Below are 21119 nucleotides of genomic sequence, written 5' to 3' on the forward strand. Positions count from 1 at the left end.
ACACATAATAATTAATATATTATTATTAAAATAATAATATAGGTCATAGAAATGACGTGGCGCGAATAACAATTAACGGACGTTAAATATTAACGGTAAAAGATAACGGAAAAATTAGGGTCGTTACACTTCTACTCTGCTTGCTTCATTCTTTCGCCATACCAAGTCATCCAATTGGAAAGATAATGGTTGTATGCGCTTATTATAGTAGCTTGCGATTCTTTGTTTGTTGATTGCTTCTTTTATGGCCGCCATTTCCCTGCGCTCTTCAACTAAGTTTAGATTTTCACGCAGTTCTTCGCTATTGCTACTTTCATCAAAGGAAGCTATGCGCATAGTTGGCACATTTATTTCAGCGGGTATTACAGCCTCGGACCTGTACACTAAACTGAAAGGTGTTTCATTGGTCGCGCCTTTCGGAGTTGTACGGTGCGCCCACAGTACATTCGGAAGTTCATCTATCCAACCCCTTCGGCACAATCCAAGCCTTGGTTTTATTCCTAACACGATATCCCGATTTGTGACCTCACACTGACCGTTCGCCTGGGGTGTGCAAATGATGTGAATGTCTGCTTTATGTTAAGCTCTCTTGGCACCAATCGCTAAATGGATTACCCTCAAACTGTGTACCATTATCACTTACTATTTCATTTGGTATTCCAAACCGATAGACGATGTTTTCCCATACGAAATTTCGGATTTGCTTGCCCGAAATTGTTTTTAGCGGTTTGGCTTCTACCCACTTTGTAAAATAATCAATGGCCACTACCATAAACTTTACACCTCCTGGTCCTGCGGGAAATGGCCCCACTATGTCAATTGCCCATTTGCAGAATGGCCATGGGGACGCGACCGACATCATTGGATGCCGCGGAGCCTTGCTTACCGGTGCGTGAAGCTGACACGACTGACATTTGCGTATCACTTCTGCGGCATCCCTATACATTGACAGCTAGTAGTATCCAAGCCGCATTATTTTGGACGCAACTGTCTTGAGTCCTTAGTGCAAAGTGCACATTCCCTCGTGCACTTCCCGTATGATTGACTCTGCTTGAGTTGGATTAAGACACCGCAAATGGGGTCCCGAAAAAGACTTTCTGTATAGAATTCCTTTATGTAACAAATACATTGGTGCTTTCATCTTAATCTTTCTTGCTTCAATTGAATCAATCGGCAATGTACCTTTGCTTAGAAATTCTACTATTGGTGTCATCCAACTCTGCTCCTCTTCTTCAACTGCGGCTGATACACCGTCGGTCTCAATGGATTTTACTTTCACTTCCTCGACCCAAATTTCTTTCTTAAAATGGCTGAATGTTAAGGCGGGTAACTTACTGAGCGCATCTGCCTTTTTATTTAATGTTCTTGAAACCTGAGTTATCTGAAATAAATCGAAGTCCACCGCGAGCACTTGCACAAGTTTCAAGTACTTTTGCATCGATTCATCATGTGCTTCAAATATCCCGTTGAATTGGTTTGCAACTAACTGCGAATCGACATATACAGACAGCTCTTTTACCTCCAGATATTTTGCTACCCGCATTCCGGATAACAATGCTTCATACTCAGCTTCATTGTTTATTACAGGGAAGCTAAAGCGCAGCGCGAAGGTATATTCTTCTCCTTCTGGACTTTTTAGGACTATTCCTGCCCCTGCGCCTTCTGGACCACAAGCCCCCATCTGTGTGCATTTCCTACAGCTGCTCGGGCGGAGGTGGTATTTCTTTTGATTCATGCGAGACTTCGATATCTCCGGCTGTTTCAGCCAGATAATTTGCTAGAACTTGCCCTTTTACCGCACTTCTTGGTGAGAAGCTTATATCATGCTCACCCAATTCAATAGCCCATTTGGCCATGCGACCAGAATTTTCTGGTTTATAAAGCACCTGCTCAACAAGTGTCAGTGAATGTAAACTTGCTAGAATTTATCAAGCAATTTTAAGTTTTTTGACAATACGTTGTTTTTTGTCATACCTGCTTTATTGGCTGGTCTGTAAGGACCATTATTGGATGCGCTTGGAAATATCTCCTTAAGCGTCTAACCGTATGCACGAGCGCATAAATCAGTTTTTCAATTGCAGGGTAGTTTAATTCGCTTCCTGTTAAAGCTTTGTTTACAAAATATACAGGCATTTGTACCTATCCGCACAGTGTAATATATATATGATAAATGACTATTGAATAAGAAACAACTAGATTTTGATTTGAAGCGCGTACCTGTCCCCTGTTTGCTATCAATACTGAACTTATTGCTTCTTTTGATGCTGCTAAGTATAGTATCAATGTTTCTCCCACAATCGGCGCAGTCATTGTCGGCAACTCTTTAAACAACTTTTTCATTTCCTGAAATGCCACTTCTGCTTCCTTTGTCCATTTGAAATCCGTTTTCTTTAAGCAATTTTTTAATGTCCCGAAAAAGGGGAGCGATCGCTCTACGGATTTTGATAAGAACCTTGTTAATGCCGCAATTTACCCGTTAAACTTTGCACTTCTTTTTTATTTTTGGGTGACGGTATATTTTCGATTGCCTCTATTTTCTTTAGATTTGCACGTATCCCGCGCTCATTTATTATATGACCAAGGAACTTTCCTTCTTCTTCTCTAAAATGCACTTCGACGGGTTAAGCTTCATATTTATCTTCCTTAATGATGCAAACGTTTCTAATATATCTTCCAACAAACCTTGTTCTGTTGTGCTTTTTATAACTAAGTCATCAACGTATGCTTCTAAATTTCTGCCAATCTGACCTTTGAAAGCCTCGTCTATTACACATTGGTACGTTGCTCCGGCGTTTTTTAAACCAAATGGCATCTTGGTATAGCAGTATATGCCCTGACTTGTGTGAAAAGCAGTTTTATCCTCATCGTCTGCTGCCATCTTTATCTGATGGTATCCTTTGTACGCATCCAAATAACATTTGTATCGGAAGCCAGCTAGCAACTCAACTTTACAGTCTATTTCTGGTAGAGGATAATTGTCCATGGGACATGGTTTATTAATATCCGTGATGTCAACACACATGCGCCAAGACCCATCAGGCTTTTTTACCATTACTGGGTTTGCTACCCACGTTTGGTACCTTAATTCTCGTAATATGTTTGCTTTGACCAACTTATCGACTTCTGCCTTCAACCATTCGCTTCTTTCAGGTGTCATACCGCGTTTATTTTGTCGCACTGGCATCAAACTTGGATTTGCGTTAAGTTTATGCTCAGCAATTTCTCTTGGCACGCCCGTCATATCTGCTTCTTTCCATGCAAAGGCATCCGTATTAGAAGCTAATATATTACGAAGCTTAAACTTTGTCTCATCGGACAGTCCTCCGCCGATTTTAATTTTTTGTTCTGGATGTCGCGGATTTGCGATGATCATGCAGTTTCGAAGCTGCTCTGCCTCACTTGGCTTTTTTTTGCTTGTTCCACAGCCGCGACACTTGCATCTTGTTTTTCTGACCTTATCATTTCAATTCCTAATGGTGTTGCGAACTTGATAAGGCCATGCACCGTGGAAGGGATAGCTGCCAATTTTTGCAAAGTTGTGCGTCCTAAAAGCGCATTATATTTTGAGTAAGACCTTACGACAGCAAATTCTACCGTTGTACTTCTTACTAACTTCTTATTATCATCATCTACCAGCTCCATTTCTAATTCAATGATCCCGATTGGCCATGCGGACTCCCCAGAAAATCCTGATAATGCGGTGATAGAGGCCACTAGCTTGGCTCGCACAGCCCCTGGCAGCAAGTGAAAACAATGTTCGTACATTATATCAACACCGCAACCGGTGTCTATATGCAATCGCTTGATGATGTACCCGCCGCTTTTAACGCGTCCTTTAATTATGATGGGTGCATCCGAGGGTTCCTGTGCTATGGCTGGGAACATGATGGGAGTGTTTTCCCATTCTTCAGATACTTCTAGCTTGCGTCTCTGATTTGTTCGTCTGCTGGTTACCATATTTATGGTTTTATCCGTTTCCTTTCCCTAATTCTTCTTTTGCCACGGATATTCCTTTTCTCCTTTAGGCTTATCGATTGGTGCTTTTGCACTTTTCTTCAGGTGTTGCAATCTTCCTCTTTTGAGTTCAGCAACTACCTTTTCGATTAGATGCCGACATTCGTTGGTTTCATGACCATAATCATCATGAAAATCACAAAATTTGATTTTGTCTCTATTCCCATACTTTGACAAAGGCCCTGGGGGGTCGAAGCTTTTGCATACTGCCTCTGTAGCCAAAATTTCTTTTGGTGTTTTTGTGAGGTCTTTTATTAACGCAACATTCTCGATGTGGCTGCTTTTAAACCTCTAACTTCCTCCCCCTTTGTTATTGTTGAATTTGCAATACATGTCATTATGATAGTTACCACTCCTTGATTGCCCATTACAACCATAACGCCTGCCAGACTCTGATCCTCTTCCCTGCATTCGATAATAATCATCGTCGATGTCCATACTTGAAGAGGTATTTAATTCTATTTTATATCTTCTTGTGCCCGTATGTAATCATGCGTTTCTTTTACGGCTTCTGCGAAAGTTTCTGGCACCCTTCTATGTAACCGCTGCCATAAATATAGGTGTCTGTCGGTATCTATACAATGTATAAAGTCGGACACCTTCTGGCTTTCTAGCAAGTCCTGTATTTTGGCCAGTTCCTTGGTGTACCTGTCTATTATCTCTCCTAAGCTTTCTTTCGATTTCTGCTTAATGTCGTGGCATTCGACATGTGTTCTTTTGCGTGAGCGCAAGTTATGGAAGTTTAATAAAAATCTTGAGCGCAAATCCGCAAAACCTGTAACCCTTTGGGCTGGCAAATTATTGAAACACTCCCTTGCTACTCCTTGCAGCACTATTGGTAGCATATGGCATGCTACTGCATCACCCCAGCTGTGTGTTCTTGCAGTTACTTCAAATTTTTGCAAAAAGTCATCTGGATCTGATAACCCATCGTAACTTCCGAGTGTTAGAGGCAACACAGTTGCCACTGTGAAGGGATGATTGGAAATATGTGGCACAAACTTTTCAGTTGTAGGAGCTAGCTCAAGACTTTGCCTGGATTTTTGTCCTTGCATTACCGCGAACTAGTTGTTCATGAATTGTTGAACCCTTGCTGGCTCATTAAACGCTGATGCAAAATGCGATCGCGTGACCTGCTGCAACTGAGATATAAAACTATTTGGCTGGGTTAAGACATGTTGCGGTCCGCTATATTGGTTGGTTGCAACATTAGGAATAGGTTGCAAAGACGCATATGTCGTTGACCCTTGTTGCAGTGTCAGCGTGATATATGAACCATCTTGATTTCTCAGACCCATCTGCCTAATTCTTTCTTGAGCGCTCTCGATTGTAACCCTTTCAATAGGAGTTTCAGGTTCCACCGAAGTGATGATGGGCATGGTGCCCACATAGGTAGTTTTAACTTTGAAACCTGGTGGAATGGTCTCGATTGGAGAACCGAAGCTCATATTTTTTGGAGGCAGATCCTCGAATGGTTTGAAGCTAGTTCCTGTTTCTAATATGCTTCCATCCAAAGAATGCCACCAACTCTTAGATGATTGTGTAAGGACCATTTCTGATGCAACTGGTCCTGTACCGATGCTTGATGTTGATGGAGGCTTGGACATGCCTTTGACTGGTGCAGGTGGCGTCGATGGTGTATTTGTAACAGTTGCCGTAGGTGTTTGAAACCCTGGACTTACGGGAGAATCTGATCGCCCCTGATTTTTGGCACTCTTACTTCCTCCACCCATTCTTGCTGACAATCTGAAAACCTGAAAGTGACCGATTAATTAAACAAAAAAGTTTTACGAAAAAAGATACGTATAATAAATCGTATACAACATAAATTACAATCTTATTTGTTTCATATAACCGGTCCCACGGATGGCACCAAATGATCAAGCATATTTTCACGAGGTAAAGGTGAACTTACACTTGAGTGCATAATAGGATTTAAGGACTAACAACATTCAGACCTCCGACACTTAGTCGTGGATAACCCACATCGGTATCGTCTCGATTCTGACAGGGTGGCTGATTTGAGAGTCCACCAACAACCTAGCATACTAGGTTGAGTGGCCTAAAGACATGAAGGTTTTATAGTTCGAGACATACCTGGAAGTCTTTAAGATCGTATGAAGCTTTGTTCGTACGATGAAGATTTGTATGCTGTTGTTACGTATGAGTAACGAGTATGTTTTTAGGTTTTATGAGCTATGCATTTATAGGCTCACAAATTAGGGTTTCGGTAGAATCTCTTCCCTAATTAAATGCGATCTCTTCCCAACTAACTTTCGTTATTTAAGGAAAAGAATATGAATTGATTATATCATACATCTTTCTAGAATATACTAGACCCTTATGCAAGTATACGAAACTCGCATCAGATGGTATAGGCGCATAGAGTGCGGCTATACCCGTGCCATATCTCTGACATGACAGTTTTGCGTGTGGTTCAGGGCTTTGGATGCGTAATCCGCATGGTCTTGCGGATATGCGTATCATTAGTTGTGTGGCTTACAACTCTGAAATTCCTTGAAAGTACACCCATTCTGAATGTTCTGGTTATCCGGTGGAGCTTGAGGGTTGGCATTCACCATGGCTGCGGCTACTCGAGCAGCTATCATCTCCTCAATCTGTGTCGCTGTGGGCATTTTCCTTGGACCTCTTCCATTTGCCATCGATCTTCCAAACAAGATTTTGACTCAAGTCAAAATCCGTATCCAATAATTAAATACGCTACAGTAATATAGTAATCCACTATTCGACCAACACAATACATGTTAACCAACATGTAATAATCATAAGGAAAACGTTGCACAAAAATCAAACAACATTAAGTTCTATTCATAATAAGAAAAGTTGCATACAACTTCATAAGGTTCGTACAATACATGAATGAAAAACATGAAACAACTAATGGGAATACATAATGAAATCTAATACAAGAATCATATGGGGATGGAGGATAAATGATGTCCATCATGTGGGACACATGGTCCTCGAGCTCAGTCACCCGGGTATGTAAGGCATGCACTTCCCTCGTCAGCTCATCGATGGTGGGAGGTGCCGATGGGGCAGGCGGTGCAGGTGGTGCAGATGGTGCAGGTGGCGCTGGTGGTGCAGATGGTCCAGATGATGCAGATGTAGCACTAGAAGTAGATGGAACAGTGCGGACGACCTTACACACAAATGGATCGACAGGATACGGCACAACCCGCTTGCGGGCGGTGACCCTAACCAACTGTCCATGTGCATTAACGAACGGCTTACCTCCATTAACCCCTGCAATAATAGTACCATTGTAGCGGTACTGCTTCTTCGGCGGGGTAGAGGGTGGCTACACGGGCTCTTCCTCGGAGCCCTCCTCAGAATCCTCCTCGCTGGGGTCATCGGATGATGAACCGTCTGAATCGTCTGAACGTAGTGCAGGTACATCACAGGAGGAAGAAAGTGTCTGGCCGGTGGTCATGGCCCGATATCTGCCTGGTGTAATCGTCACGACTCGTCCGTCAATGGTGCGTCTGACCCAATGTCCATGCTCGTTACGAAAGGGACCGCCCCCATTTCCTCCAGGGATCACATTACCATCAAAATGGTGCTGTGGCCCCGAGAGTCTGGGGCTGGGTGGAGCTGGGACCTCCTCGGGTAGTGGTGAGTCAGCAACAATAGTAGGTGAGGTAGCAGACGTATCTGAATCACTCTCGAAGTCAAAGGTCATAGGAGGCATGTCCGACATCTGAACAAGAAAAAAATGACTTTTTCCATGTCAGTAAGACATATAGCAAGCACGTAATCAGGCATAATAACTACAGCAGCCTAGATCGTCTACAACAGTACATAGCATGGCAATAATAACAGTATCATACCGAAGTAACATGAAATCAAAAGCAGATAGTAGCATGCAGTAGCGAGAATAAGCAATAGCATACAGCAAGTTCATATGCAGTAAAAGTAAGCAGTAGCATGCAGCAGTTCCGCAGAAGCAAGTAAACGAGCAAGTTGTAGATTAGTCCTATTAGTGAATCCTACTCGACTCAGTCAAGACACACTAATGCAACCTAATTCCCTACGACCAATGCTCTGATACCAAATGTGACACCCCGTACAAAATCAACGTGTACGGATCATCAACAACGGGATCATTACATGGTCACAACGCTATATGCTGTTTAAAACAAGTTTTGCATTCATGAAAATGTAACGTCTTTACCAACGTCAAATGTTTTACAAAAGATAACATGCTTCTACGAATAGAAAGCATTAACATGAGTACGTGACACAAAGGTCATTACAAAGCCATTGTTCAAAAATAACATAAGTTGCGAATGCAAAACAAAAGTTCCATGATTGAGACATCTCTAAGTAATGCAGCGGAAGTCTAACACAGCGAGTCTGTAATATCAAGTCTATAATACCAAGACTATAAAAACAAGTCTAACAGCGGAGCAACAACATCTAAGCACCTGAGAAATACATACTTAAAAAGTCAACACGAATGTTGGTGAGCTATAGTTTGTTTGCAATCAGTAATGTAATGTAGACCACGAGATTTCGTATTCAAAACAGTATGAAAAATATATGCTTATCCGTGGGCACCCGGTAACTAACTTAACAAGTAATATATCACCCTCTAAAGTACACTTGGCGAGGGTGTAAGTTTACGAAGTATTAAACACCCGTTGAATGCTAGCGTGACTAGCCCGAGTGGGGATGTCAAACCCTATGGATCTATATCTAAGATTCGCGTCTACTGGTTCATAAACCAATAGTTAAACGCTAACGAGCTAAGGGGAATCTTTGTGCCGTTATGTCACCGGCACATATATAAAGTTTAAGTACTCGTGTCTAGTATGTAAAACATAAAAAGTTCATCTATTCTCAGTCCCAAAAATAGTAAAGTAAAAAGAGAGCTATAACTCACAGTGAACAATGCGGTAAAAGTCGATATGAAAAGTATGCAAGTAGTAAGTCGGTCCGAAAGGTCCTCATCCTAAGTTAAAGGTTACTAAGTCAGTAAATTGTTTCCAAAAGTTTTAAAGTAAATAAGTTAAGTCTTAAGTATCATCATCATCATCATCATCATTCGTAAAAGACAAAATAAGTTTTCAACATGAATAGAGGTCGAAACAAAGGGCTGACTTCGGACAGCTGCTACAACCTCTATACAAACTGAAATGACGCGTGGTCAGTGGTCAAGGCTCCGTATGTGAGTTCTCGTACCGCTATCCAATTTTCAGATCCTAACTCGATGTCATTTGACCGTGGCGACGGTTCAAGCGCGAGTAGGTCAGGAATTTTAGCACGTCGTTACAAATGCGTAGTGATTTTCGGAAGGCTATAAATCCTAAACGGTATCTCAGATTTAGGCGAGTCTTAAACGAAAAGTCATCTACTCGAACCGAACTATCTGAAAATTAACTTTCCATAAGCCCCAATGAGTCTGATCAGATCCCGAAAAATAGAAAACATGTGCTCTGGTGGGTTTCTTGGTGCTTGATGCTCATCACGGTTCTCATCCTTGATGCGTGTAAGCCTCAAGTGTACAACTCTTTGATGTTTTAGCATCACTTTGACCAAGTTTCAACCATCAACACACAACTAAAAGTAAAAGCTAACATTCTACAAGTTTTGAACATCAAGGTTGTCTCTTTATTGCATAAACACAATAAAGCTTCAACCTTTGTCCTTTTGACACAAGTTTATGCATCTTCATCATATGAGATGACGAAAACTTGATTTTTATCACCATAAAAATCATAAAAAGGTTTCAAGTAAGTGAAATCTACAATAATAACTTAGATCTCAAGTATTAAGAAACCCTGAGCTAGAAAGGTTGGATTTTTACAAGATTAATGAGACCATAAGCTAGAAAGCTAATATCTAGTAAAAGTAATTAGACCATAAGCTAATAAACTAAGATCTAAACAAAATAATGAAACCCTAAACTAGAAAGCTTGGATCTTTAATGTTTTTGAAGATCCTTAAAGCAAAAAGCTAGATCTACAAGTTATATGAAGATCATAAATACAAGTTTTGATCTTTTAACAAAAATAAAGTGATCTTAAGATATAAAGCTTAGATCCAGCAAAGTAATGAAGATCCAAAGCTAGAAACTTGAATTTTTCATGTTCTTGAAGGATTCAAATCAAAGTTTGAATTTACAAGATATAACAAGATCAAAAAGCTAAAAAGCTTGATCCTTTGATGATGATGATGTCGTGATTGAGAAGAGAAGAAGAAGAAGAAGAAGAAGAAAATTTAAAAACTTACAATTTTAGTGTAAGAAAGACTAGAGAGAAAATTAGAGAGCAAGTGTGTGTAAAATGAGAATGAGATCAAGTGTGAAATGGATGAAATAAGCTTGATATATATAGTGGTGGTGGTGTGGGTTGGCCGACGGCCTAAGGGGGATGAAGGGGGACAAGCTTTGCTTTTTGCATGGTGGTGGTCTAAAGGTGTTGTTTGTTGTTGGGATCCCATGCAACATGTGTGGTAATGGTTAACAAAAATGCTAGCATGTTGGCTCATCTTAATGAGTTTTTGTCCTACTTCTTAATGGGTCATAATTCATTAAAGTTAGGCTAATTTAATGGTCCATTAACTAGAGTAGGGTTGGCTTAAGTCTAATAAGGTAAAAAGTCCAATAAGACTAACTAGTGTGCATTAGTAAATTACTAAGCGTAATTAAGCAACCAATAAGCCAAGTAATTGTCATTAGAAAATAACAATTAGTTTTACGTAGTCATAATATTTCAATTACGACAAAAGTTTAACGTGTATAAAGTACATAGCTCGTTCTAAACGTCAAGTGACACTAACGGTCATAAAACTATTCGAGGATCAAGTTAAGTAACTAAGTACATAACAGCACGTTTTAAAATATAAACGAAAGTAATCAACATGAATTAAGATCCCAGAATATAATATAGCTCAGTACGCACAAATACGCAGTTTCGTGAAAGTAATAAGCACGAAAAAATATAAGTAGAAAAAGTCGGGTCGTTACATCTTGCTCCCGCCTGCATGTCATAATTAAAGTTTTCTTTTAGAAATTTCATCAAACACCTTGCGTGCGCCTTACATTTGCTATTTATTCTTGATCATCTTTCATGGTAAACTATTTCATTGGCTAGAAATGGTGACAATGTTGTGTGATGTTTATCTGACCGATCTCAACAGCCACTTAACGTCACCTGATCCAACATTATTTTTATCTATATAATAGGATGTTTACGACACCTAATTTTTCCCAGTACAATGTATTATTTTGTTTGTTTGATAAATGTAGTTATCTTGCTTTGGTATTCACAATAGCTATTTTGGTGTGTTATTTAGCTCCAACAAAGATTCTCGATAGTTTACCATGAAAGATGATCAAGAATAAATAGCGCACGTAAGTTGTTTGATGAAATGTTTGAATGAAAACTTTAATTATGACATGCATGCGAGAGCAAAAGGCACCTTGCGTCCTTGTGTCCCCGGGACCTTGCGTCCTTGCGTCCACCGGGGAGCAAGGTCGCAAAGAGGCACCTTGCGTCCTTGCGCCTTGCGCGTGTAAATTGTCAACCTTTTTATTTTATGGGTTATGAGTAAAAAAAGGTAGTTAAAATGGGCATTAGGTGAAAATCCCTCTTTAATTTTCATGGCTCACATGAAGATCTCAATCCAGAAAGAAAAGACCAAACCATAACCCATATAAGAATATTGTTTACACTAGGTACTTTGAGAGGGACTAACATTTAGTATCATTTATTCTGACCAAATTAAGTATATCAATCTGTATATAAAAACAACAACAAGTTCCTTAGTCGGAATCTTTGGTTCCGCGGTTCATTAAACTAAATGACTTTAGTATTTACATTCACTTAATACCTAAAATATATCATTAAACAGTTTCGTTTATACAAACCCATGATTTCACGGGTCATTTCACTAGTATTTTAGTAATTGTTATAAGTGTATTTTATTTTATTTTATTTTAACTGTGAATCTATGATAAGTGAAACAGTGTTTATAAAAAATCTTATTTGTTATAAAAGTAATAATTGGATGATAATTTTATTATTATTATAGATATTGCATAGTATATTTTTTTGAATATAAATAGGTGTGTTGAGTTAGAGTTTATTGTATGTATTTTTTGGTTAACAAAAACACTCTCTCTCTAGATTTCAAATGCCACCAAACTCTCATTGTACATTTTTCTATAAATAAAAACCAATTACTCATACCTTTTGTTCAACCTTTGTTTTCTCCGTTTTACAGCATCTCTATCTCTATATACCTTCTACAATCAAGAACCACTAAAGGTAGTTATAAGCCTACTGAATTATAACACGTTATCAGCACGATTATCTCAACATTTATACTAAATATGGTTGGCTCTGCCACCTAACTAATATATGGTCGGTTATACCACCTAAATGATATATGGTCGACACTGTCGCCTAATTTACATTTATGTTATCTAACATTTATTTATGTATACTAACATTTACATTTATGTTATCTAACATTTATTTATGTATACTAACATTTACAGTTATGTTCACTAACATTTATATTTATGTTATTTAAGTTATATATGGTCGGTTATACCGCCTGAATTATATTTTTCTGTAATCTGACTCTTATTAACTTCACTAACATTTATATTTATGTTAATAAGACCTCATGATTGTACGCAACACGTCATTTGACAACACGGTACTTTATGTACGTAACACGTCATTTGACAACACGGTACCATGGGTCGAGATTAATTCCGATCAATACGAATACGATGGGGTCTTTATATGTTATCTAACATTTATGATTACTTATGCAATTAATCATTATTTATTTCATGCATACTAATGTTTATTCTTAAAAGTAAATCTTAAAAGTTAAAATAAGAAAAAAATAGTTTGTATTTTTATTAAAAGTAAATCTTAAAAGTTAAAATAAGAAAAAATAGTTTGTATTTTTATTAAAAGTAAATCTTAAAAGTTAAAATAAGAAAAAGTAGTTTGTATTTTTATTAAAAGTAAATCTTAAAAGTTAAAATAAGAAAAGTAGTTTGTATTTTTATTAAAAGTAAATCTTAAAAGTTAAAATAAGAAAAGTAGTTTGTATTTTTATTAAAAGTAAATCTTAAAAGTTAAAATAAGAAAAAGTAGTTTGTATTATTATTAAAAGTAAATCTTAAAAGTTAAAATAAGAAAAAGTAGTTTGTATTTTTATTAAAAGTAAATCTTAAAAGTTAAAATAAGAAAAAAAATCTTGTCCTTTATATTACTCATACGCGTTTTGATATAGTGACTTTATTCGTTAACGTCAACTAACGACGTTACAACGGTCATATATACATAACGGTTGTTAACGTCAACTGACGACGTTACAACAACTATATTTTTCAAATATAAAATAAACATCTCCGTTTTCACATTTTCACAAATCAATCTTCATTTTTCAGATTACTACTCTCAAAAAGTTTTTGTAAAAATGATTCACACAAGGATGATTTTTCCTATTGTATTGGTCATATTAACTATCATCATTGTTGCTAATATACCACCGGGTGAACCTATATTCTATCCTGCCCTTGTGGTTTTATTATTTGTAATCATACCATTATTCTGTTGTTTGCTGCTTATGAATTTAAAATGATTCTAATTTCATTTTATTATTTGTCTATGAATAGAAGTTGATTATGATTATGATTTATGTTATTCATCTTTATGATAATAGAAAATGTCGAATTTGAAAAGGCTTAAATTTGCTCATTTAGAACAAGTGGGAACAACTACTTAACATGGGTTATGAATGTAGAAAAACATCTCGAATCAAACTGTAATTTAGAAACCCTGAATGAAAATAACAATTATTCCGAACAAGAGAAAGCAATAGTAAGTATTTTTCTTAGCAAACATATTAACGAGTCCTTAGAATCTACATATTATATGATCGAAAATCCAAGTGTATTATGGAAAATACTCAAAGATAGATACGATATTAATTATCAAAAAATAAAATAAAAAAATAAAAAAAATAAAAAATAAAATAAAAAATAAAAAATAATAACAGTGATCCATGAAAGAATAAAATTAAAGATATTAGTAGACGCTCTTATAAGAATTCCGGAGATTCTTATTAATGATCTGGTAACGTGGATCACCAGTCTAGTATTTCTTGAATACATGAACATCTTGTTTAGCTCTACAAATAAGTCCCAAAAGAAAAGAAAACGAGAGTGAATCTGTTGACAAATCTTGATTAAATTAACCCTGAGCTACCTTGAGACTTGAATGGTTTGAATTTTCTAAGATGCCTAGTTTTTTTTATGTATCATTCATAAATAAATGGTTTTAGACCATAACGCATATGTTTTATTAAGTGTTATCTTTTATGTACTTCAGATTATAACTTGTTTGCAGGTAATATAATTTGATTATCTTGCTGAAATATAACTCATTATTTGCATATCTTATTTGAAGTTTTAGTATGAATCCTGCAGAAATACAACATCAATTAAATGGTAAAGACCTATGTATTGCAGATAGTAGTAACATACACACTATGATCAAATCTAAGAAATATTTCATTGATTTAAATCAAATGAAGGAATTATAAATACTATATCAGCTCTTGCAAACTTGATATAAGAAACGAAAAAGGCAAAATTTCATATTACCAAATGGTACGAATTTTTTGGTAAACAATGTCTTGTTTTCTCCCAAATCAAAGAGAAATTTGTTAAGTTTCTCTGATATATATCATAATGGATATGATTATCAGTCAATGATAATCGAAAATGAGAAATATCTATGTAGCACCGAAAAGCGTATAGGATTAAAAGCGCATATGATAAAAAGCGCATATGATGAAAAGCGCAGCGCATATGATTAAAAGCGCATATGATAAAAAGCGCATATGATGAAAAGCGCATCGCATATTATTAAAAGCGCATATAATGAAAAGTGCATATGACGAAAAGCGCAGCACATATGATTAAAAGCGCATACGGTGAAAATGATATATGATGAAAAGCACATATGGTGATTAATGAAAAGCACAAATAGTGATTAATGAAAAGCACATATGGTGATTAATGAAAATCACATATGGTGATTAATGAAAAGCACAAATAGTGATTAATGAAAAGCACATATAGTGATTAACGAAAAACACATATGGTGATTAATGAAAATCACATATGGCGATTAATGAAAAGCACATTGAGAAATAATCACCAATGTTTCTTGAAAGAATTCAAGGGTATATATATGGACCAATTCATCCATCATGTGGACCATTTTTCTAATAGACGCATCTAACGCATGGTCTCATGTTTGTGTGTTATCAAGCCATAATATGGCATTTGCAAAGTTTCTTGCACAAATTATTAAATTAAGAACACATTATTCTGATTACACCATTAAAAGGATGAGACTTGATAATGCTGGTGAGTTAACATCTCAAGCTTTTAATGATTATTATATGTCTACAAGGATTGTTGTTGAACATCCAGTTGCTCATGTGCATACACAAAATTGGTTTATCTGAATCAATAGATAAACGCTTACAGCTAATAACTAGACAATTAGAAATGAGTACAAAACTCTCAATATTTATATGGGGACATGTAAATTTACATGATGTGACATTAATTCGCATTAAATCAAGTGCAAGTTATAAATATTCTCCATTACCAACTTAATTTTGGTGGAGACCAAATATTTTCCATCTTAGAACATTTGATTGTGCAGTGTATTTTTAATTGAACAACCACAACAAATGGTTCCTCAAAGAAGGATTGAAATATATGTTAGATATGAAACATCTTCAATCATAAGATATATTGAACCCATGACGGGTGATGTTTTTACAGCAAGTTTTGTCAATTGTCACTTTAATGAAACATTGTTCCCTATATTAGGGGGAGAAATGAAATATAAATAAAATGATGTTTCATGGTGTGAACATCAATTAAGGAATATTGATCATCGCACAAAAGAATGCGAAAAGAAAGTTCAAATATAATGCATATGCAAGAACTTGCAAATTAATTACTTTATGCATTTAAAGATACAAAAAATAAGTGACTAAATCATATATACCAGCAGTAAATGCTTCAGCTAGAATTGAAATTACAAAAGCTGGCAATAATGTCACTCATGAGTCTTTGCTACGGCAGAAACGTGGGAGACCAATTGGTTCCAAAGATAAAAATCCTCGAAAAAAAAATTAGCTGATAATGAGGTAAAAGAAAGTGTTCAACAAGAACCACAAATCAATACTCCTTCTGCAGAGGATATTGATAAATGTAAATACATAAATTGCAATAAATTATGCAATATTATGAAACTGAAATGAAATGAAAAATCTTGATGAGATATTTTCATATAATGTTACAATGACATCATGAATAAAGATGATGATCTGGAACTAAAATCTGTCATTGAATATCAAAATAGACATGATTGAGCTCAACAGAAAGGAGCAATACGAGCTGAATTAGAATCACTCAATAAAAGAAAAGTTTTCGGATCAATCGTTATCACTTTTAAAGATGTGAAACGTATGGGATATAAATGAATTTTTATCCGAAAAAGAAATGTGCAAATGAAGATACAAGGCAAAACTAGACTTGTAACTCAAGGTTTCCCACAAAGACCAGAAATGAATTATGAGGAAAACTTATCCTTATGTAATGGATACAATTACTTATTAGATACTTAATCAACCTGGTAGTTACTTAAATGCATCTCATGGATGTTGTTACTACTTATCTATATGGATCACTTGATAGTGATATATATGAATATACCTGAAGGGTTTAAGGTATCAGAAACATCTAACGCAAAACCTAAAGAAATGTATTCCATTGAATCACAAAGATTTTTATATGGGTTGATACAATAGTATAACGGATTAAGTGATTACTTGATAAGAAAAGTATATACATATAAACTTATTTGCACATGTGTTTTAATTATGAAAACAATGACCAGATATATATCGTAGTTATTTATGTCAATGGTCTTAATATCATAGGTACCAAAAAAAAAGAGATCCATGAAGCCATTCAACTTCTAAAGAAAGAATTTGAAATGAAAGATCTCGGAAAAACCAAGTATTGCCTTGGTTTACAAATTGAACATATTCCTGATGGTTTACTTGTACATCAAACAACATATACTGAAAAAATTTTAAAACGTTTTAATATGGACAAGGCAAAACCATTAAGTACTCCTATGGTTGTTAGATCACTTAATGTTGACACTGATCCATTTCTTCCCTGTGAAGATCATGAAGATATCCTAGGACCAGAAGTACCATATCTTAGTGCAATTGGAGCTCTTATGTATCTTACAAATTGTACAAGATCTGACATTTCTTTTGCAGTTAATTTGTTGGCAAGGTTCAGCTCAGCTCCTACCAAAAGACACTGGAATGGGATCAAACACATATTTCGATACCTTCGAGGAACTACTGATTTAGGATTATTTTATTCTAACGAATCGAAACAAGATTTGGTTGGTTATGCAGATGCAGGTTATTTATCTGATCCACATAAAGCTAAATCTCAAAATGGATATGTATTCCTAAATGGAGGTACCGCAATATCATGGCGTTCTCAAAAACAAACACTTGTTGCAACATCATCAAATCATGCCGAAGTAATTGCATTACATGAAGCCAGTCGGGAATGTTTTTGGTTGGATCAATGACACAACTCATTATTGATTCTTGTGGACTAGAACGCAATAAAAGTTCAACAACTATCTATGAAGATAATGTAGCTTGCATAACACAGATGAAAGAAGGGTATATCAAAAGTGACCGAACAAAACACATACCCCCTAGATTCTTCTCATACACTCAAAATCTCATTAAGGACAACCAGATTGAAATGAGATATGTTCAGTCCAGCAAAAACTCTGCTGACCTTTTCACCAAAGCACTTCCAACTGCTATTTTCAGAACACACGTTCATAATATTGGCATGAGGCATGTTCAGAAGATGTAACAACTCAGGCGTTGCCTACTTGAGGGGGAGTCAACTCTATGCTGCACTCTTTTTCCCTTAGCTAAAGTTTTATCCCAAAGGGTTTTCTTTAGCAAGGTTTTTAACGAGGCAGTACTAGTTATTCACTAATAAAATTATCATCCAAGGGGGAGTGTTATAAAAGTAATAATTGGATGATAATTTTATTATTATTATAGATATTGCATAGTATATTTTTTTGAGTATAAATAGGTGTGTTGAGTTAGAGTTTATTGTATGTATTTTTTGGTTAACAAAAACACTCTCTCTCTCTAGATTTCAAATGCCACCAAACTCTCATTGTACATTTTTCTATAAATAAAAACCAATTGCTCATACCTTTTGTTCAACCTTTGTTTTCTCCGTTTTACAGTATCTCTATCTCTATATACCTTCTACAATCAAGAACCACTAAAGGTAGTTATAAGCCTACTGAATTATAACATTATTGACTAATTGTTAAATTTCTTAAACGTTTACAACTTTAAATTGAGAAAAGAACATTAAGTTATAATTGGGTCGCAAATTTGGGCTAAACTTATGCTTATGAGCAGCTCATGGCCCAGTTAGATAATAAATAGAGTAGTTCCAACGTGGCAAGACCTGATTGGCTTAATTGACGTGGCAACCAAAGTAAATAAACGTCTTAAAATAAACCACCTTATTGACGCGTCTTTGTTCACAAAAAACTATCAGATCTTCAAACGCAACGATTTCACAACCTTTTGATCTCCACACTAAAAAGGTTAGTTCAATCTTTTTAATCTTAAAGTAACCTATTGATTTGTTCATTTATCGATGAATTTAGCTCGAATTGATGGTAATTTAGTATTGATTTGCATCTCGTACAAACTGTATCCTAGATCTGGCTGCAATTATATATATAATCATATACATGTTAGCGTACTCATATGGATCTAGTCACTTGATCGATCGTTGTTCTTGTACTGTAGTCTTCAATTTTGACCTAAAGTTGTTGATAGTTAGCTCCGAATTTAACTGTGCATTTCGTTATGTGTGTATGTCTAGTTTTAAGGATTCGATTAATCTGTAAATTGATGAATTAATTGAAGTTATTAATATGCATAATTTGTGAGACGTGTTTGAAGTTGTAAGGTTTGATAAAATGCTAAAAAGAAGACAATTGTGTGTTAGACCTAACAATGTTAGATAGTTTAAATGGTTGGTTCTGCAAGTAATTCAAATTACTCTGTTTAGAATTGGTTATATATGATTTTTGAATTTATTTTAGGAAGTGAAATGGTTGAATTCATATGCAAGTATATTGGTGGATTTGAACCGAAGACTTGTCATGAACGTAATCCGTTTTATTGTCTTATCTTATATTCGTATCAAGTTACTGAAGGGCAATGTATGTGATTAGGAATAGAGGATAATATGATATGTCATTCTATTATTATATCTTGCATTGTGGAGTTATATTGAAATTAGATACAAAGCTTGTAATATTGATATCACTTTCTGTTGCTAATGGTGTAATGTTGCCACTTGCCACAATTGTACGTTAAAAAGTCATTGTTTTTTACTTCATTAGGAAGTTCAATCTATCTATTACATTATAACATTTGAAATTGATCAGTTGCATTGTAGATTTGTAACTCTATTGTGTAAGTTTTCATACATTTGGTGTTTATCTATGTTCTTGTTTGAACTATACTAATATATCAGTATGTATCTTAGACATATCTCATATCTAGGTTGAAAATTATATGATTGACGACTAATAGGCACGTATGATATATCTAAAGTTCTTCATATCCAATAAAATTGAGAAAACGTATGGGTAATGTCATTGCTCCAATATAATGTACTAATGTTATTACTACTAAGAAGTCAATAAATTTATAGTTGGACTGTAATATTACTAGTAATAGCATTGCCCCTTTATGATTCCATACTTTTTTGGAGGACGGAGCACAAAATTTTTCTCTTTACATGTCATGGATGTCAGCAGCTAATGCTATTTTTGCTCAAAACATCTTTAAGATGAATCTATCTTCACACCCAAATGAAATTTGCTCTGATCCTATAAGCTATAAGCTATTATAATTATGATTAGACAAGTTCAGCAGTGGTCTATGGATGTTTAGATCACAAGTTAGTGGTAGATAATAGCCAGGATATGTCATATCAAGTTGTCAACTCAGGATTCATTGAATTGATCATCTGATCATGGGTTAATAATCTTTCAAAATATATACCCTTTTTGGTGCAGAATGGCTTTGAATGGGGCAGCTCCACCAAGAGGAAGTGCAGCCGCTGCGGCAGCTAACTTGCGAAGGAGAAGGACGGGTGGAGCCGGAGGGGCAACTGGTGGGACCGCTGGGAACATGCTCCAGTTTTACACTGATGATGCACCCGGATTGAAGATATCTCCAAATGTTGTTCTTGTGATGAGCATTGGCTTCATTGCTTTTGTTGCTGTGCTTCATGTTGTGGGTAAGCTTTACTTGGTCCGTAAGGATTAAGGCGAGTATCATGTGGTTGAAAGATGAACTCAGTGACTAGGTTTGGTTTTGCTTAGTCTAGTTTTACTTTTTTGTTTGTCAAGTGGGCAGAGATTTTGTTTCCTTTTTGTTCTTGAAATCTTTTAAATGATATATGATGCTGTTTCGTTAACTGATCAACTTATGAGATGGATGTATTACTGTGCTATGGTTATATGGTATATGGTATGTGCCTTAGACTGTTTCCAACCCTGATGTCAGAGTCGGATTGGCAACTTTTTGGTGAAAAAGTGGATTTTTGATTGTGACTGTGCTTGACCCACGTTAATTCAAAATGTCAAGTTTTTGTGACAAATATTTGAAGGATGAGATGGTAAAATCTGATTGGAAATTGGGTGGGAAAAAAAATAAATTAAATATAAATATAAAATGGCAAAAACTTGTGATTGGCTCTACCAAATCTGACGTGCATGGCTTGTACCGTCAAAAAATTAACTAACGGAAGTTGGCGTCAAAAATTGACGCCGGGTTAACGGCGTCAAAAACCGTCAAAAGCTGCCACATATGTTGACTGATGCAGCGTTAGTAGTAGTCTTAGGAAAAAATGAAGGTTGAGAAAAGTA

The 21119-nt window shown here is 36.0% G+C and overlaps 2 protein-coding genes across 2 annotated transcripts; one reads left to right on the plus strand and one right to left on the minus strand.

Annotated features, from left to right (window-relative positions):
* Window positions 1–1000: 1000 nt before the first annotated feature.
* On the minus strand, window positions 1001–1681 carry LOC139900891 (uncharacterized). The gene has a single exon (XM_071883641.1). The coding sequence runs from the start codon at window positions 1679–1681 to the stop codon at window positions 1001–1003; it is 681 nt and encodes a 226-aa protein (XP_071739742.1).
* A 16992-nt stretch (window positions 1682–18673) lies between these two features.
* LOC139897296 (protein transport protein Sec61 subunit beta-like) lies at window positions 18674–20676 on the plus strand. The gene is made up of 2 exons (XM_071879991.1): window positions 18674–18773; window positions 20265–20676. The coding sequence occupies exon 2, from the start codon at window positions 20266–20268 to the stop codon at window positions 20515–20517; it is 252 nt and encodes an 83-aa protein (XP_071736092.1). The 5' UTR covers window positions 18674–18773; window position 20265; the 3' UTR covers window positions 20518–20676.
* The last annotated feature ends 443 nt before the right edge of the window (window positions 20677–21119 follow it).

Source organism: Rutidosis leptorrhynchoides, chromosome 3 (genome assembly GCF_046630445.1).
Source record: "Rutidosis leptorrhynchoides isolate AG116_Rl617_1_P2 chromosome 3, CSIRO_AGI_Rlap_v1, whole genome shotgun sequence".
Lineage (NCBI taxonomy): Eukaryota > Viridiplantae > Streptophyta > Magnoliopsida > Asterales > Asteraceae > Rutidosis > Rutidosis leptorrhynchoides.